Raw genomic sequence first — 18141 nt, forward strand, 5'->3', positions numbered from 1 at the left:
TTCTCGGGACAGGGTGTGACCTCAGGGCTGCATTGTTATTTTGTGGGGAATATTCAGAGCTTTCTTTGTGTGAATTGTGTAAAATGATGTGCGTCCTGTAATGTCTTCGCTCTACTCCCCGCGTCTCCTCAGGCCCCTGCTTTTTCCTGTCGTGTCCAGTCACGGTGGATGATTTTCGATCGTGGTTTATTGACCTGTGGAACCACTCTATTATTCCGTACCTGCAAGAGGGGGCCAAGGACGGCATCAAGGTGAGAAACCGCAGCCAACAAACCCAGGAAATGGTCTCGACCAAGCATTAGATTCTTCCCCACAAAATGCTGGTGGCTCCTCTTTCACAGGAAATGTAGCGCTCTAATTTTACCGTTGTGGTATGTTGTGACGCTTCAGGTCCACGGCCAGAAGGCGGTATGGGAGGACCCAGTGGAGTGGGTGAGAGGCACCCTGCCTTGGCCGTCTGCCCAGCAGGACCAGGCAAAGCTTTTCCACCTGCCGCCGCCCAGCATCGGCTCCAGCAGCCCCGGTCAGCCCTTCGAGGAGAGGCCTCGCAAGGAGACTCCACCCACCTCCATGGAATCTGATCCACTGGTAAGAGAGCACTTCATGATCTTTTCTGTCAGAATGATCAGCTTTGAAGGGCTGTACCGAATGATTCAAAGCCACCAAGCTTTATTCATAGCGTTTTCAAATTCTGAATCAAGATTTGAATGCTGCACAGCTTCTTTTCTTTATGTATTCATACTGTTGAAACCAGGTATTTCTGCAAAGTTGCAGAAAAAGATTAGGATACACTAATATTATTAGTATTATACTATTGGTAAAATGACATTCCAGTGGCGTCTGCGTAGGATTGTCTCTGATCCAAACATTTCCAATAACTCTTTATTACTACTATTAAAAAAGACTACCTCATTTAATCCAATAAAAAACCTCAATAAAGGTTTGTAATGTTACAAAACAAAAGACATTCGGTACAGCCCTACAGCTTTGTGGAGTACTTGAAACTGAAATGGATCCTTTTAGTGTTGCTGATTTCTCGACTCTCTCTTCTTTGTTATAGATGGCAATGCTTTTGAAACTTCAAGAGGCTGCCAATTACATTGAATCCCCAGACAAAGAAGATCCTAGCCTGCCTAAACTTTGAACACAAAGCGTACACTTAGCACTTCAAATGTTATAGTTTTTTTTGTTGTTCACTGTGATGACGCAGTGCAGTGAACAAATGATCCCTCAGAAATGGTTGTAGGGGGATTTTAAACTGTCATTCCCGCAGTAGGTTAAAAATATAACAACAACTGTTCAATGGACTGTTCACAAGTATTGAATGAAAAGCTATATTCTATTACTTTACTGTATATTCAACTGGATTACATTCACTTTAGTTCCCTTTACCACCACGTTAGCACTCTTAGATCGGGGCTAAGAGATCCCGAAGAAACTCATCGTCTCAGCATTTAGACTTCAGGTGATTTCTGCAACAGCATTCGTGCATCATGGGATATGTAGTGCTTGTCAACAGGAGGTATTCTCAATTATGGTGACTCATTTTGGAAAAGAGTATGACAGCATGACAGATGCTACTATTTATTGCAAAGTTCTTTGGTACATATCTACTGTATAAGTCTTTGAAGGCCAAATCTTATACATATGCAATGCTGAACTTTACAACCAGAGCAGGTGAAACGATTAAATGCCTTAAGAACAAAGACGTCAATGTCACCTTAACTTCAGCAGAGTATACTGGTGCTTTCATAAATATCATCCCCGCTAAGAAGGTTCAACTCTCTACATTATTTATTTCAATTGATCTTCTTCTTTTTTTTTACAATATAAAATTATAAACTATTATAGGATCAATTATGAATATATGTTTTCACATATTTGTATATCTCCTTTATCATTTGTATAGCTTATAAGTTGAAAAATTAACCTTGCTGTCATACTCTTTTTTTTGTTGTTGCATAAAACAAAAGCTATTTATTAGTGATGTGAGGTCTTCGCTCTGTCGCTGCACACAGTTCCACAATTCATTTTCCAAGCACTTCATTTAGTTTTATGAACTGCTTTATGTAAAACATGTGTCACCAATGTTGCCATATATATCAGGTATTAGATACTTATTACACAGGGATAATATAACATAACAAACACCCTCTGGTTACACAAAATGCTATTTGAATCCAATTCAGATTTTTTTTTCTTTTATGACATTTATCTAGGAAAGAGTACATTTGTTTCAAATCTTCCCCCCCCCCCCCCCCCCCCATATTCAGAGTAGCTTCTGTACATACAATCAGGCTACATTAGTTATTTTATCTATATTAGTTGGTGCAAATATCTAATATACTGAACCAAATACTGTACTTTAATCATGCTTCTTGACTGTCATGTTAGTGGTTTAAGTTCAACGATGAATGTATAGAAAACGCGTATAAAAACAAACATTTACCAGTATCCATCATCCAGTAGGTGCTTTTAAATGAAGCCTTATCACAGAGCTCCACTGCAAAAAAAACAACTAAAAAGCTTTCACAGTGTCTGAGTGCAGTGACTTTAAAGCTACTTACGGCATTTTCATTTTGCAACAATGCACAAAATTAAAATCTCATTCTTTTAAATCATCATTTAGGTATGTGTGGTGCTTTAAAACAATGTCCCGAACTGTTTCAGTGTTGGTTAAAGATCACGTAGACTTTTCAGGGTTAGGGTTAGCAAAGAGTTGTGTGTCATGCAGTGGAACTGTCCATCGCTAAAGTAATGTGAGATACACCTGGAAGATGATTCCTTCATATTTTTTAGGACACGCTGAAGACATTAACGTAGAGACAGTGAAGTCATTGTGTGCCGTACGCCCGTGTTGATATCGTACAACACGGTAACAAAGTGATTAAGGAGCGTAGTCGTTCCAAGAGCAAAAGATTTAAACACTTTTTAAGGTACTTTGTGTAGATCTTTGTAAAGAAAACAAAACATATAGGCCTAATGGAGTAAATGGCAGACAAAGTAGTTGTGCAAGTGTTGTCGAAATAATTCACCTGTTCATCCCAAACTGTGTCCATGTTTAGGTGCTCAGACTTCACATAAATCCTGTAAATGAATGTCGGACCACTTTAATGACAGCTCGATAAGAAAGTTTAACATTTTGAAATTGTATCTGAGCTGCTTATTGCTTCGTTATCGCGCAGTTTGCTGATAACTTCAAGCTAATCCGCAGCTCTGATTGGTCACGTGTAAAACTAAAAAAATAGACGTCAGAGAGCAAAAAGACGCCAAACGGCCGGTGACTCTCATACTGGTCACATGTCCATTTGAAAATAATGTCAGTTATTGTAAATATTTCAGGTATTAGACAGTTTTACCAACACCTGGTCTGTTTCTGCAGGTTAACTAAAGCCATCAGCTCGAGCTTCTCATCTCATTCACTGGTTGTTGTGCCTGTTGCTCTGTAGTAGCTGTGATTTGTGTTCGCTTACTAGTGTATCAGGACTATGCAGCAACTTCTACTGGTGTTGGCAATCAGCAAATGTCTGATCCTCACGAGCAAACGCAGTGTGTTTTCATTTGGTCTGTCTTTGAGTTCTTCATTTGGACCAAATTGCACCACGGGACAAAAGTGTAAGCTTGTTTTCAGCGGGTGGCACGGAGCCTTAAAGAGGAGGATGTGTTTGGCGTTGCATTTGAGAACAGGGTTCATAGATGTTGTTAAAGAAATGAAGAAGTTTGGAAGTTGTGTCATGTGTTTTGTCCTTGTGAAGGACAATAAAAGTATCATAACTGGACTTGTAAATGGTCAAATGACGATAAGAAAACAAACAAAAAGAATCTAATTATGAGCCTGAAATAGTTTGCAACAATCAGCACTGTTTGCATAATTCATTTCCTGTAGAATCGAACCAGAGAAAGAGATTGTTCTGATCTCTCAGGCCAATACAGGTTGCTGAATAGTCATATTTTCGCAAAGCTTGTTGTGGACTAAACTAAGATTTAAAAAAAAAATGTTATGCAGTATCTAATGTCACTGACGTGGAAATGTTAAGGGTTTCTAAGTGTTGTAAATGCATGTAAACTCGCTGTGTGATGAGAAAACAAACTTTAACATTAATGTATTGTTTAGGAAAATGTTTTCCTTTTTAATACTCAAAATATTTGATATTTCTTTTCTTTTTTTTCTAAAGAATCCTTTGTAAAACTTAATTTCTCTATTTTGTACAGGACACCATTGTAAAGATTGTAAATAGGTCAGCATTCTGGATGCGGCAACAATCATTGAGGAGGGGGGCACAAAAACAAAAAGTCATTCATGAGAGAAAGGTATATTTCTTCAGAGTTGGGTCCAATACATGAATAAGGCATGTTTCTGAAGGCTTTCATCCACCTATCACTGGTCGTTGGAATCAATAAAATACATGTTATATTTATTCTGTTGCTTCTTGTGTGTTAATAAGACAATACAAATAATATTGCCTTTACTTTAAGCCTAAAGTAATAATAAATAAACATTATACCATATAAATCATGATTATAAATACCACCATGTAGCATGATTCAATTAAATAACTCATAATTGTATCATCCATATACATTTTATTTTAGGTTAAGTAGGGCAGCTCCTAACTAGTATGTACAGTGAGACAAACAGACATGGAGGTCTGACTCAGACATGGTGCTCAGTATCTATTACACGTAATTCATTAGGGGGCGGGGCTTGAACCTGCCGGGCCCTATATAAGCCTGCCACCCCCGCACAAATGACGGCATTGGATCCAGTTTTAAGGACTTAACCGAGTTGGGAATTAGCTGCAAACGCCAAAATGCCGTCCAAGCCTGCCCCAATCAAGAAGGCGGCTAAGAAAGAACCAGCCAAGAAGGAGGAGAAGGCTGCAGAGCCGGCTCCTGCCGAGGCTGCCCCGGCCGAAGCCGCCCCAGCCCCCGCTGAGGCCGCCCCTGTCGAGGTCGAGGCTCCTGCTGCCCCGCCAGCTGAGGAGCCCAAACCCCCCACCCCTCCACCCGCAAATGGTAATGCAGCGGCGCGTGAGCCATGGCTTACCAATAATACAGAACAGTCCATTTTCATTAATTCTCTCAGTGGATGAACCTTGGATTGGTTGTTCAAACTGTTAATTAAAGTCAAAGTAGTCGGTTCGCGTCATGGTAAGCACGTGGTAACCTTTACGCACGCGCGTTTGTCCGCACTGGGTAAGGAGTCGATGGCTATCGACATATAATGGATAATGCATTGTTACTGCATAAACCGCCTGCTTCACGATCACTTCTCTTCAAGTGACTGGAAGTCATCCTCGTGCGCTTCATTGCTTCCCTTCTGCTAAACTGTGATGATGTGATAACTTGTATTAACTTGTAAAGTTGTTGCAAATATGCGCATTTATACGCCAGTGAAAGCTTCACCTTGACGCGTAACAGGTAAAATACCTAAATAAAAAAATGGTCAAGGTGGTGGCACTGGTTGTGTCTGCTTAATTTCCATGACTGATGTATAGCGCATATTAACAACACCTCATTTTTATGTAAAAAAATAATATATAATATTTAACATCTAATATCTACATCAGCTGCTCCCACTGATCCAGTTGCTGCAGATCAGCCCTGATGATGTATTAGACATGAGAAGAGTATCTCAGTTATCACCTTTCTTTCTTTTTTATTAGATGTAACATATTTCATAACATTTTGAAAAGGTCATCTCATATTTTCAAAATGCTATGTGTCTTCTGATATCTTCTAACCTCTAATATCAGCTGCTGCGCCGGCTGCAGAAGAACCCTCAGCCGCTGCCGCTGAGGCCCCTGCGGCCCCTGCTGATGGTAAAACCGGTGTATTAACACAGATCTTATATAAGTTGTGTTAAAACTTGAACCTCCTACAGCAAAGCTAACTTCACTAATGCTCCTCTAACCTGTACTATCAGCTTCTGCTCCTGCTACAGAGGAAACACCTGCTGCTGCTGAGGCCCCCGCTGATGGTAAAGAAAAGAGTGGAATAACAGACATCTTATTTGTTTAATAAGATCTTCAACCGTGCACCTCCTACAGTAAAGCTCACTCCACTAATATATAAAACTGATATCTTCTAACCTCTAATATCAGCTTCTGCGCCCGCTGCAGAGGAAACACCCGCCGCTGCCGCTGAGGCCCCTGCTGATGGTAAAGACATCACATGAGCTACAACAGATAACCCAAATGATCATCTTCAACCTCTTCTGTTAAAGCTAGCGACACTAACTGACTTCTTTATGATACTTTGACGACAGACACAATATCATCTGTTGCAACATGTCCCATCTGCTTAATGCACTCATGATTAATATCTAACATTTAATAATAGCTTCCGCCGCTCCAGCTGCAGAAGAAGGTGCTCCAGCTGCCGACTCCGAAGCACCTGCTGATGGTAAACAGGAACACGTTTCTGCTCACTCCTCTCTTTAAGGAATCATTTTGACATGTTAACATTGTGAATCTGAGAGGTGTGAGGTACATAACTGGATTGTATTTGATGCTGTAGCATCGCTCTGCTTATTACACGCTGCCAATAATAACGCAAATGCCTATTTAACATCAGCTGAAGCTGCTGAAGCGCCGGCACCAGAAGAGCCTAAAGCTCCCACACCTCCACCACCTCCACCCCAAGGTAACGGTCTAATCAGAAAGGAAACTCAGAGTGAAGTGATTCTGTTTGTATTGCAGTGTTAAAATACAGACCTCCATCAGCAGCTCTCATGAACCTCAACCTTCAATCGATTTCGGATTCGAAGGATTTTGTGCGTTGCTGCCATTTCCAAATATCAGTTGAATAATTGAATGTTTTTTTTTGCATCTGCAGAGCCGACAAGTATCCCTCTGGATCTGTTTATCGAGGATAAGAATGACACTTCAGTCACTATCATTTGGAGCCAGCCAGAGGTTGTCGGAGCATCCGGTCTGGACGGATACACCATCGAAGTCTGCAAGGACGGAAGTAAGTCCGGCTCGGCTTTTGACTGTCGTGTGCACAAAAGTGCTCAGATTATTAATACGCAGCGAGAAAAATGTCAGCTGACTGTTAAAATTCTGCAGAAAGCTTTTTTTTTATATAGAAAGTTTCACTATCCCTCTAATATCTATAATTATATCTCTACTATTTAAATGCACTCAGGAACATGTTAAATTGCTGTTTTAATGCGGGTCAGCTATATCGGTTGCAGCTGTCCCAGAAGTGTCACTCGCAGAGTTATATCTCGAGCTTCCTAACTTCTCCCTAAAAGGAAAGAGGCATTTCAGGAGCTGCTGTGGTCTCCTGTTTTTAGACTTACAGCCCGAAGCTAATATCAGCAGCCGTTCAATGTAGGCTTGATTTAGCAGGGCAGCCTGTTTACCCAGAGAACACCAATTCCACGTCTAATACTGTAATATAATTAGTGTCAAACATAATCACTCTGTTTGCATTACAAAGCTGCCTGCAGTTTTCACAGTCGGCACACTTTATGATCAGTCTCTCTCCCCATAATATGGAGATACACGCTGTAAATCTTATTTTTCTGTAATCTCCCCGTCCAGCTGAGGACTGGAAAGCAGTCAACGAGGATCTGCAGAAGTCCAGCCGCTACGTCATCAAGAACCAGACCACCGGTGACCTTCTGAAGATCCGGGTGGTTGCTGTGAATGCCGGTGGCCGCAGCCCGCCCCTCGCCCTCCCCGAGGCCGTCCTGGTGAAGGAGGTCGCCGGTAAGAAGCGTTCACAAGGACACAAAGCGACATCCGTCTCGTTTACATTTCCAGCACGAGAAATGAAACTACTTACTCTGTTATTTTAACACGTTATCATAAAAAACAATGTCAGGAAAGATCTACTTTATTGACCTGGAGATTGAAGTCACAGCAGAAAAGACGCATCATATAGTTAAAGAAAACAACAACAGGAGCATTTACTATATACAAGAATCCACAGGAAGAAAGCAGAATGTGCCCGATAACACACAAGATAAAGGGTATTAATATGTGCACTAATGCATCATCTACTATATAGAAAGTGAAGCACAATCTAAAGGTTCTGTATACTACAAGCATCATACATACGTAAATAGTAACTACAACATGAATTGAGACAGAATAATCAGAACTAAGTGACACATTGGACTGTAAAAGTCCTCATTAGGCCATTTTCTGTATTAATTAATACATAATGTTGTCCTCCAACACAACCTGAGTCTGGATCTTAACTTCCACACGACCAAATCGCAAACAGGTCTATTTTTAAAGTGCAATAAAGGTCTATTTAAAATGTTTATATGGTTATTACATAAGAACACATTACAGTTTCCAAGTGATCTCAGGGGATTAAACTTTCTCTTACACGCGACATGCTTCACTTGGATAAAGTACAATAAATATGGAACAAAGTATTTGACACAGGGCTGGCCTGGACTTCACAGAGACTTTTTATTTGGGGGGAAATGGGAGCTGTAAAGTGCAGGAGTCAAGCTGAAGCAGCTCAGCAATGCTTTCTTCTCAGCTGTCTGTGTCGCGCTGCCACATACCTGCAGTGTTAACGGTATACGACTGGCCTCCTCACTCGTTTCCACTTCCAAACGTTAAACCACGGTGGGATAATCACGCACTTGTAAAGTAGAGAGGTTTTACTGATGCTGTACACCTTACAGTGTTAATCATAGACGGTGTATCTAAAGTGATTTGTGGTGCAAAAATAAATGATGATTGGACCCCGGGGGGCTTTAAAAGGAGGAGCCGCGTTACTTGGGGCTCACTCACAAATCATCGTTATGACAAATGGAGAGCCGGACAGGGAGGGCGGAAACATGATCCCGGCCGGACCGGATTTCAATCGTCCACGTCCACGTTCGCCATAGCGGGCCGTCGACCACATATAGAAACTAATGAATGGTTTCCGACTAAATGAGCACATATCTTTATAGCTGGGATGTCCCCGCGTTCTTTTTCTGAGCATGGTGTTGGCATTGCATTGTGATCCCGGAGAGTGTCAGGCTGATTTTTACGCAAGAGCGACGGTGACAAGTGATGTGAGATGCGAGCAGGTGGGGGCGGGTGGTACATTCCAGTGTGTGTGTGTGTGTGTGGGGGGGGGGGGGGGTGGATATGGAGCTGACTTCTCAGGTGACACCCAAATCTCATGGCACTTCCAGAGATTTGCTGTTTATTTTAAAAACATGCCACAGACTTTACAGGGAGAATGTTCATCAAGCTTAATCCTCTCGTGAGTGAAGCGATAAGACCCGTAACAAGCCGTATTACATGCTCTAATATACACATGCACTTCTACCTCATCTCACTTTCTGTTCCTTCTTCATACCAAATCATTTATGTTCCAGTTAATACTTACAGCTATAGTTGCTTTCCTGCCTAATTTATTCTGACGAGAGTGGGAGTAAGTGAAGCTCCCTCTCATGCGTCATGAGGGAGGCGATATACTCCAGTGCGCTTTCTTTATTTAGAGCCCTGACAAATGTTTCTGTGCTGGACTCAGCAGGTGGTGCTTCTCACCCAATCTCTGTTACAAATGAGCCGGGGGCTCAAGTATAATTTCAAACGTCACAGTGGCTAACTGTCCGTATGCTTTTCTTTTAATGATGATTTATTGGGCTTCTTACAAGTTAATCCTGTGTGATGAGCCGCCAGAGCACCTCACGTCTCTGATGCTCTCATACTTCTTTATTTTATAATGATTTAGATTCTCTACTTTTCCAATTACCTGTGTCAACTTAATTTGTTCCAATAAGGCAATTGTATGTGTCTGCTTGGATATAGGACGACAAACTACAATAAACTAAGGGATTACAACAGTTAAACGTTGTTGAAGTGAGTTTGAGTGAATATTAAACAAACAAATACATAAAACAACCATTTTTAAGGCCTTACAGATACATTTAGTATTTAAATGTTATGGATTTTTGTTATTTTTTTAACAAACCAAAACCTCTAATTTCCAAAGCAATTGTTTTTTACAGATTCTAGCAAAAAGAAACAAATATCCGGCTTTCCGTAGCTCCTGTCCTCCAATGTTATGTGCAGCGTCTGGTTTTATACACCTTAGCATCACGCTAAATGACAGGTGTGCAGCGGCGAGTAGACACATAGTTTAAGGGATGTAGGACTTAACATAAGGCTTACTTTTACAACCAGTTAAAGCACAGACACGCCCTGATGGCACTAGTGAACAGTCCCCGGCTACACTGGGCTTACATCGGCTCAGTAAGTTTATCGATTTCTTCAGGATTTGTGGGTCACAAAAGAAAAATAAATCTCAGTTTCCAGCTGTGTCTCGTCATTACTGATCCTCCACTGATACTATAATAATCGCCATTGTTTTTCTTCTTCTCTCCAGATCGTCCCAAGGTCCGCCTGCCACGTTTCCTCAGGCAGAGATATGTCGCTTACGTTGGAGCTAAGATCAACCTCACCATCCCCTTCTCAGTAAGCTGACTGCTGTAAATGCACGATGAATAAAACTACAGCTCTCCTCACAATCCACTGATTTCTTTTTAACCAGGGCAAACCCAAACCCGTGGTGTCCTGGACAAAGGACGGGCAGCCTCTGGACACAAAGAGGGTGAACATCCGCAGCACCGACAGAGACAGCATCCTGTTCATCCGTACGTCCGAGAGAGACGACTCTGGAGTGTATGAGATGTGCGTGAAGGTGGACGACTTCGACGACAAGTCTTCGCTCATCCTGCAAATTGTTGGTGAGCAAAATGTGACGTCAAAAAGATAGTGAGATTACATTCTAAGCTGTCGGTGTAATACTTGTTGTGCGGCTGTGCACAGAGCTGCCGGGGCCTCCTGCCTCTGTGAAGGTTGTGGATACTTGGGGCTTCAATGCTGCTCTGGAGTGGACCGCACCCAAAGACAACGGAAACACAGAGATCACAGGTTACACAATCCAGAAGGCCGACAAAAAGACCGGAGTAAGTTTTCAGAATCAAGCGCCGTCAGTCTGCAAGGTCATATAATGAGTTATACATGATGATTATTAATACGTGACATCCTTAATCCTCAAAATGTCCTCCTGCTGTCTGCAGGACTGGTTCACTGTGTTGGATAATTACCACAGACTGAATGCCACCATCTCTGACCTCATCATGGGCAACTCCTACAAGTTCAAAGTGTTTTCTGAAAACAAGTGTGGGACAAGCGAGGAGGCGACTGTTGCGAAGGAGGAGGCCACGATCTTGAAGACGGGTAAGTTTCATCTTTTATTGTTCCTCCACCCTTACCTCCGCCCGGGAGCTAAGTGTTCAGTCCTGTCAGCAGGATTACGAAAAAACTACTCGCCAGATTTTCATGAAACTTGGTGGAAGGGTGTAGCGTAGGCCAGCGAACGGATCTGATGCTGCGTTAACACTGCTGTTATCCACTAGAAGGAGGTTCGTTCTTGTAAATGGGGCATTATCGGGCTGCAACTGCCGATAATGTTTTCAATTCTTCTCTTCGTCTATAACAGAGCCAAACGGGACACCTTCAAATGTCTTGTTTTGGTCGAGCAAAAGTCTAAATACCACAAAAGATTTAGTTTACATTGATATATGACAAAATAAATGATGATGAAGATCAGGACATCCTCTCATTTGAGGGGTCGGCCATCAGAGAATACTGGAATTGTTTCTGAATGACTCGATCGACCGAATCGACTAATCGTTTCAGATCCAAATTCGACCGATTAGTAACATAATTGTATTATCTATTCATATATAGTAGGTCTATTTATGGACAGAGATGTAATCCTACAAGAGTGCAATCATGCTACCGACCTTTTAAATTGATCGTTGGGAAGAAATAAAGAAAAAGAAAATAAATAATTACACATATTTCTAAGAAATGTTGTCGTGCCTGAGATGAGCATTTAAACAAATCAACCAAACTAATGGACCAACAAAAATACTCTATTGACGATCAGTTTATCCAACGCTGTTTCTCTTCCGCCCTCCAGGTATCCACTACAAGCATCCCGAGTACAAGGATCGCGACTACTCCGAGGCACCGAAGTTCACCACCTCTCTGAACGACAGAGCCACCACCGTCGGCTACAGCACCAAACTGCTGTGCTCCGTCAGGGGATGCCCAAGAGTAACAGTCACCTTGTTTTTCATGCACGACCAGTATCTAAACTAACAGCTTCACCATAATAACACCAAATCTTTGGTGCAGATTCTACATTCGATATTAGAATGCACACAGTTTGTCTTCCAACAACGACAACGTCGCTCATAAATTTAGTTCAGCTACCAAATCTCACATTTTGGGTTTCATTGAGTGTCAGTGAACACACCACCAACAATAATGCAAGATCAATGTCCCTGAAAGATGACTTTCATGCATTTGATGGAGGAATAATGGCAACAAATGACCTGCAAGGTGCAGACACAGCCTAAAAACATAATGGTATATTTTGGGACGTGGTTATAAAGTCTTTCAACGTGCCGAAGGTGCCACTTGTCAGCAGCTTAATAATCATCGTGAGGTGGTGAGTGGACGTATTGAGAGTTTTCCTGCCTCACTCATACATCGCTGTCAGTGTGTTGGCTCTGAGCTGAGAATGTGTAAGACCTTCCCCTGGCCTTGTTAGACTCGCTGTCTGAGCCTCTCACCTCCTGTTTGGGCTCATAATCCCACCGGCACGGCAACAGGACGGTAGCGTAGATGGTCTTGATGAGAAGCCTGGGTTTGGTAGTCTTTGCTTTTGAAGCAGTGGAGGAGGAGGAGGAGGAGGAGGAGGAGGAGGAGAGGCCGTGAGGGTGACAGGTCACATGTGTAACATTCCCCGTGGGGCTCCAGGCGGTCCTCACCATGTCAGCGCCATTAAACGTCCCAAAGCGTGTGCTGTGTGTCCACTTCAATTAAAATAAAAATGTTTCTAGCCATGTAGCACAAGTATAAATAGAATCAACGCTGCTGCTTGTTCATTTGTTAGGGAAATGTCAATAAACGACACGTTTTGTTCATATAATTCTGTTTTTTTTTCTACAGCCCAAGGTGATATGGATGAAGAACTCCATGATTATTGGAGAAGACCCCAAGTACAGGCAGATCTGCGTCCAGGGCATCTGCTCTCTGGAGATCCGTAAAGCCGGCAACTTTGACGGAGGTGTGTACTCCTGCAAAGCCAAGAACAATCACGGAGAAGCAACTGTCAGCTGCAAGCTGGAGGTCAAAAGTAAGTGAAAAACCCGCTTTGTAATCTATAAATTGCTTTACGAGTATTTGAGTTGGAACCCTCCGAACGTTAACAACTTGTCTTTGTGTTAAACAGAGCCAGCGGCTGCAGATGCAGAGAAGAAATAAGTCAACATTCACATTCTCACAGGTCAGAAATCCAATCCACCTTGTAAAATATGCACGATTTGTATTGTTTTTCCAGTATTATTTGTAGTTCAGTTTGCACAGCACGTATATTTGTGAAATGATTTAAAGGTAATAAAACCTTAATAATTAAACTTCATGATAGGTTGATCTATATGAGTTCTTAGAGGACTCTGCCTTCTCCATGACTTACTCTCCATACATGGAGAGCACTAAACTTGGAAAAGGTGGCCCCTGCCACTGAAGCAGTCCAAGAGGTAGCGCCCGTAAATTAAATCTGTAATGACTCCTCGTGCACTCGGTGAGGTGACTTACTGTAATCACATTTCCTCGACTCAGCAGCCGCAGCAGCAGCCGCCTCCTTTAGGACACTGAGATAAAGCATTTTATTTACAGCTTACTCCCTCAACATTAACACAGTTTGAACGTGTAACAAGTAATGTCGTAGTTTTTTTTATAACACACAGATTAAATAAATTAAAAATAAAACAATTATTCTCTTCTATTCTTTAAGTGATTCTGATTCGACTGCAGCGCTGACTCCTTTTTAACACCTGTTGTTGTTGTTGTTGTTGTTGTTGTTGTTGTTGTTGTCTGTTGCAAACCCAAATCAGGAGCAGAAGGAATGAGGCCTTTGCAGCATAAGGTGCGTGACACTTTTAACGTTTCTAAAATTGTCTTGAACCAAAATGATGAATAAAGATTTAATTTTATTAGATAGGGACGATGCAATGTAGAGCTATTGCTCATTTTCAACTCGTGTCCCTACTTGGGCTTTTACATGTGCAGTGTAATTAAAATATACAGCTTTTAATGTCATAAAACCACAATACACTACAAATATGGAAACACAATAAAATGCACCTCAGTCATTTACAGTCCAATTTTCTTTTAAAGTTTTTAAATAATAGTTTTGTCTTTTACAGGAAGTTGCTGGATTCCTGGAAGAACATGTATATATGGCTGGTGACCACACTACCAAAGGGTTGTTGCCTGTGACCTCTTGCCGAGTGTTTCCCTGTGTTATGATGAACAATTGTTGTCACTTTATGCCTTTATCGTTCACTACATTATTAAGTCCATATCCATGTCCACAATTGGCCTTTTCCCCCCCAACGATACTGTCTATAGTAACTAAATGATCATCATCTTTTCACTCTAACTAAGTGTACACCAAGACTTCTGCAGCATGAATGTAATGTTCCTCATAGGAGAAGTACATTTAACATCTACGTGTTTATATCAATAAATAACTTTATTTCTGGTTTTGTTTGTTTCAATACATTGTGTTTACATTGAAATCTACAGCAGAAGTAGAGTACAGGCGACTATTGTGTGCAAAAGGTAAAAGAAATACAAGTTAATATTGTGCTTAACTTAAACATTATTCTGTGCAAAGGATTAATAATTAATAAAAATGTCAGGGGAACATGCAACAATGAGAAAAAGTATCCAAATATACGTAAATGATACATTTATATTTATTTGGGTTTAAATTGAACCTTTATTTAACTTAATTCCTTGTAATTACAAAATATCATAATAAAAGATCACATAGAATTTAAAGTCAAATGCATTACACACACTGACTCCGAAGCAGAAAGCTGCTGCATCTCCAAATATGATTGAATTACTCTCCACTCAGCTGAACATGTGAAGCCCTTTTGGCAGCAGACCACTGAGAATCCGGAGATGGCAGCTCTGTTCGTTTGGCTCATCCGGACCCAGGAGTGCCTCACAGTACGCCAGGACTTCCATAATATTAATACCAGTCTATAATCCTGATCTTGTAGCTATTTCGATTTGGAGTTACTGGCATAGTGATACGCGGCAGGATGCCAGAGATATCCAGGTTACAGAGACACATGGGTTCACACAGAGGCTGACAAAATTAGCCTCGGCGCTCCATCCAGCAGGTTATTTTGGGAACAAGGGGCTCGACCGGTAAAATGTGCTTTTATGTTCCTGTAGAAAAACAGAAAGATTGGAGTTAGAAACCTCATGAAAATAAGGGGAGAAATGTCTAATCTACGTTTAAAAGATCAGAAACACCAATGTTTCCATGTTCACATTGTATTGACCAGAGTTTAGTGGCAGAGTATGTACTTTAAATACTTTAATTTAATTACCGTGTAGAGATAGTAAGGAACTGTACTCCATAATGAGAAACTTAGTTTTACAATTAGATTTAAATAATCTGACTCTTTGAGTGTGGCGCCCTCTAGTGTTACCGTTGAGCAATGACACCTGCAGGCCTTGTGCTAATAGATGAAAGAGCAGTTTATTAAAAGTACATTCAGAAGTTTCTACCTCCACCTCCAAAAACGACTCCAATCAACTTGGTTAACTACTCATTTGATTTATGATCCTTTGACTAGACCTCTCTGCTATTCTGAGTCGTAAACTTGCACAATTTGTGTCGTGCAGCTTTAACCTTCGGGCTGGGAGCCATAATGGGTGTCGGGCCTACTTCTGGTGCGTCCCTGGATGCTGACATGCTGCAATAGGGTCACGGAGCGAGAGACTTTGTCTAATTTAGGTGCTGCACCGAGAAAGTTTCAAACCTCCAATGAAAACCATTATTAATTGTACTGATGTATAATGTAGGTAAGTGCATATACTTCATATATTAGACAAAGTCTTATGTTTGAAGCATATAATTCAGATATATCATATAAAAGCTGAGGACCCCGTGATCAACAACACTTCCATCGGTAAACAAATGCACAAAGAGAAAGAAAACAGACGAGGAAAATGTTTGGTAGGACTAGAATATTGTTTCATGATCAGCCAGATGACAGTATATTTGGTTACAGTAAAGATGACTTATTATTGTTAACATTTTACTGGTGGTTAGAAGAGAATTTGTGTTTTTCCTCTTTCTGTATGTTTTGATTAATCGGGGTTCTTTTGTGGGGAGAGTTTAATTTGAGCAAATATTTCACACATGCAAGGTCTTTATTGATACTTTGTGTTAGGTGCTAATTAGCAAATGTTAGCACTTGTTTTTCAAAGCAGATATTTGCTCAGCAACCTCTCAGATGCAGGTGTGTTGGAACGTATCACTGCAAAGAAAAGAGAAAGATTTCTTATGTCTTACGCTGACAATTATTGAGGGACACTCCCACAGGAGAATAATAGTCCCACATATGTGCACACAGGAGGGGGAGGAGGGTTTTCTTTTTAAGATCGATGTTGTAAGAAAGATTGTGATGCTTAGCAAGAGCACAGCATGTTAGCATCCCTTAGCTATAGAGCAGAATGGATTTATTCTTGTAGTTAATCACACTAATCCATTTTTATTTTATATTAAAAGATCATGAGACTTCCTGCTTCAGCTTTAGGCTCTCCTCGAATCTTCTCTATCCTGAATTATCTCTGGTTCTCTTTATTTATTGCCATGAAGTCCAGAACAAGGCAATCTCAAAACATCCTCTGGCTGAACACTTGGATCTCATCAAAAGTTTTTTCTCTCCATCACCACTTACCCCCCTCGAGCGGGAAGCACGGCGGGATGGAAAGTTCATAAAGAGGCAGGATGCTGTCGTGATGCAGCATCTCTGACTCATGTGGGGGTCTAATCGTTGGTAATGCACTGAGCACTGCCTGGTTGCTGTTATGTCAAGGGTAACGCAATGAAATGCTGTGTCCTTCTTGAAGGGAGCCTGGCTGCTATTTGCTGCAAAGATTTTGGCAACTTTCCCAGAAGGTTTAATAAGTTTAATGGTGAAACTGGCACTCATACCTCTGCCCTGTCATTGCTTTTCATTAACAAATGTTTCACTGCTAAATCAGTTGGATGGACTGTCTGAGGACACTTTTCGTCTGCTAAGACTTGGGCAGCTAAGGTGATACGAGGAGGTGATACTGTTATGTATATAGGCTTTCTTCTCATGCTTTTTTTTAACATAGATTTTGTACATTTCAGCAGCTATCACTGCTTCACAGTGGCTGAGGTGAACAGTGATTTCCACAAAGCAGCCCCGTACTGTATGGATTTCCCCCGGACAAACCTGCAGTGTGATGCAGCTCTGCCCAGCTGTCCAGTTTAAGGACTCAGGTGGTCTATTGATTTCAGATGGCAGAATGAGACTTCATTAGGTCCGTTTAATTAAATTCAAGCACTGAATTGTTGAGCGGGAAAGACATTAATAACCAGGGAAAACAAGTATGTTTAATTACATGTTTTTCCTCTGATACACCGGCATGGTGAACAAAGACAAATGTCATATTGTTGAAATGAATTGTGTGTCTGCAGGCATTAACATACAGTTTGACTCCTGCTTGACTTTTATACTTTATGTTTAATTAGGCAACTCTGTTATCTCCTGTCTTGCTTAATGAGGCAGAAGCAGTGATCTGTCAGTCCTGCAGCTCATCCCACCTTCTGCTCCTTTAAATTATTCACCAGTAACATGATAGATGCCTGTAAGCCACGAAGGGAGGAACTGGTTTCCATTTTTATGCTGCTGAGTCTGCTGGAGCTTCACAGCAACTGCTGCTGGGAAAAAAGAAAGAAAAAAAAAACCCAACTTCCCATCTGTGTTCTGCCTGCCTCTATACTGCAGCAAAACCAGCCCGAGCAGACCGTTAACACCCCCTCACCCATCCTCCCCTGTCCTCCTCCCCCTCTCTCCTTCTATCCTCTCTGGTCCTCACACCTCACTGCACTCAGGTTCCTGCAGAGCTCCTGCTGCAGGGAGGCACAGGAGGACCTAAACAATCCAGCTCTTTGAGAGCCACTGCAGACTACCGGTTACCATCTTCACCTTTCCATTCACCACTCATCGATTCCCCCGCTTTTGCACTTCCC

General features: G+C 41.5%; 2 protein-coding genes and 1 long non-coding RNA gene across 3 annotated transcripts in view; all 3 read left to right on the forward strand.

The window, feature by feature from the left end:
• nav1b (neuron navigator 1b) overlaps window positions 1-4419 on the forward strand; it is a 46491-nt gene extending 42072 nt beyond the window's left edge. The window contains 3 exon segments of the mRNA XM_029431979.1: window positions 133-251; window positions 391-588; window positions 1061-4419. Coding sequence (XP_029287839.1) covers window positions 133-251; window positions 391-588; window positions 1061-1144 — 401 coding nt within the window. The 3' untranslated portion in view covers window positions 1145-4419.
• A 318-nt stretch (window positions 4420-4737) lies between these two features.
• mybphb (myosin binding protein Hb) lies at window positions 4738-14593 on the forward strand. Its single transcript, XM_029431994.1, has 12 exons — window positions 4738-5016; window positions 6838-6972; window positions 7551-7718; window positions 10354-10442; window positions 10519-10714; window positions 10797-10936; window positions 11051-11210; window positions 11959-12095; window positions 12996-13182; window positions 13279-13332; window positions 13943-13974; window positions 14255-14593. Exons 1-10 carry the CDS (start codon window positions 4812-4814, stop codon window positions 13308-13310), a joined length of 1449 nt encoding a protein of 482 aa, XP_029287854.1. The 5' UTR covers window positions 4738-4811; the 3' UTR covers window positions 13311-13332; window positions 13943-13974; window positions 14255-14593.
• On the forward strand, window positions 5810-6645 carry LOC115008428 (uncharacterized). The gene is made up of 3 exons (XR_003832290.1): window positions 5810-5822; window positions 6343-6405; window positions 6577-6645. It is a non-coding gene; the product is annotated as an uncharacterized LOC115008428 (long non-coding RNA).
• Window positions 14594-18141: the final 3548 nt, after the last annotated feature.

The sequence above is a fragment of the Cottoperca gobio genome, chromosome 5 (genome assembly GCF_900634415.1).
Source record: "Cottoperca gobio chromosome 5, fCotGob3.1, whole genome shotgun sequence".
NCBI lineage: Eukaryota > Metazoa > Chordata > Actinopteri > Perciformes > Bovichtidae > Cottoperca > Cottoperca gobio.

Coding starts and splice junctions, on each gene's coding strand:
- mybphb (XM_029431994.1), top strand. CDS start 4,812: ATGCCGTCCAAGCCTGCCCCAATCAAGAAGGCGGCTAAGAAAGAACCA. Junction 5,017..6,837: donor CACCCCTCCACCCGCAAATG/GTAATGCAGCGG, acceptor TTGCATCTGCAG/AGCCGACAAGTATCCCTCTG. Junction 13,183..13,278: donor CTGCAAGCTGGAGGTCAAAA/GTAAGTGAAAAA, acceptor TGTGTTAAACAG/AGCCAGCGGCTGCAGATGCA.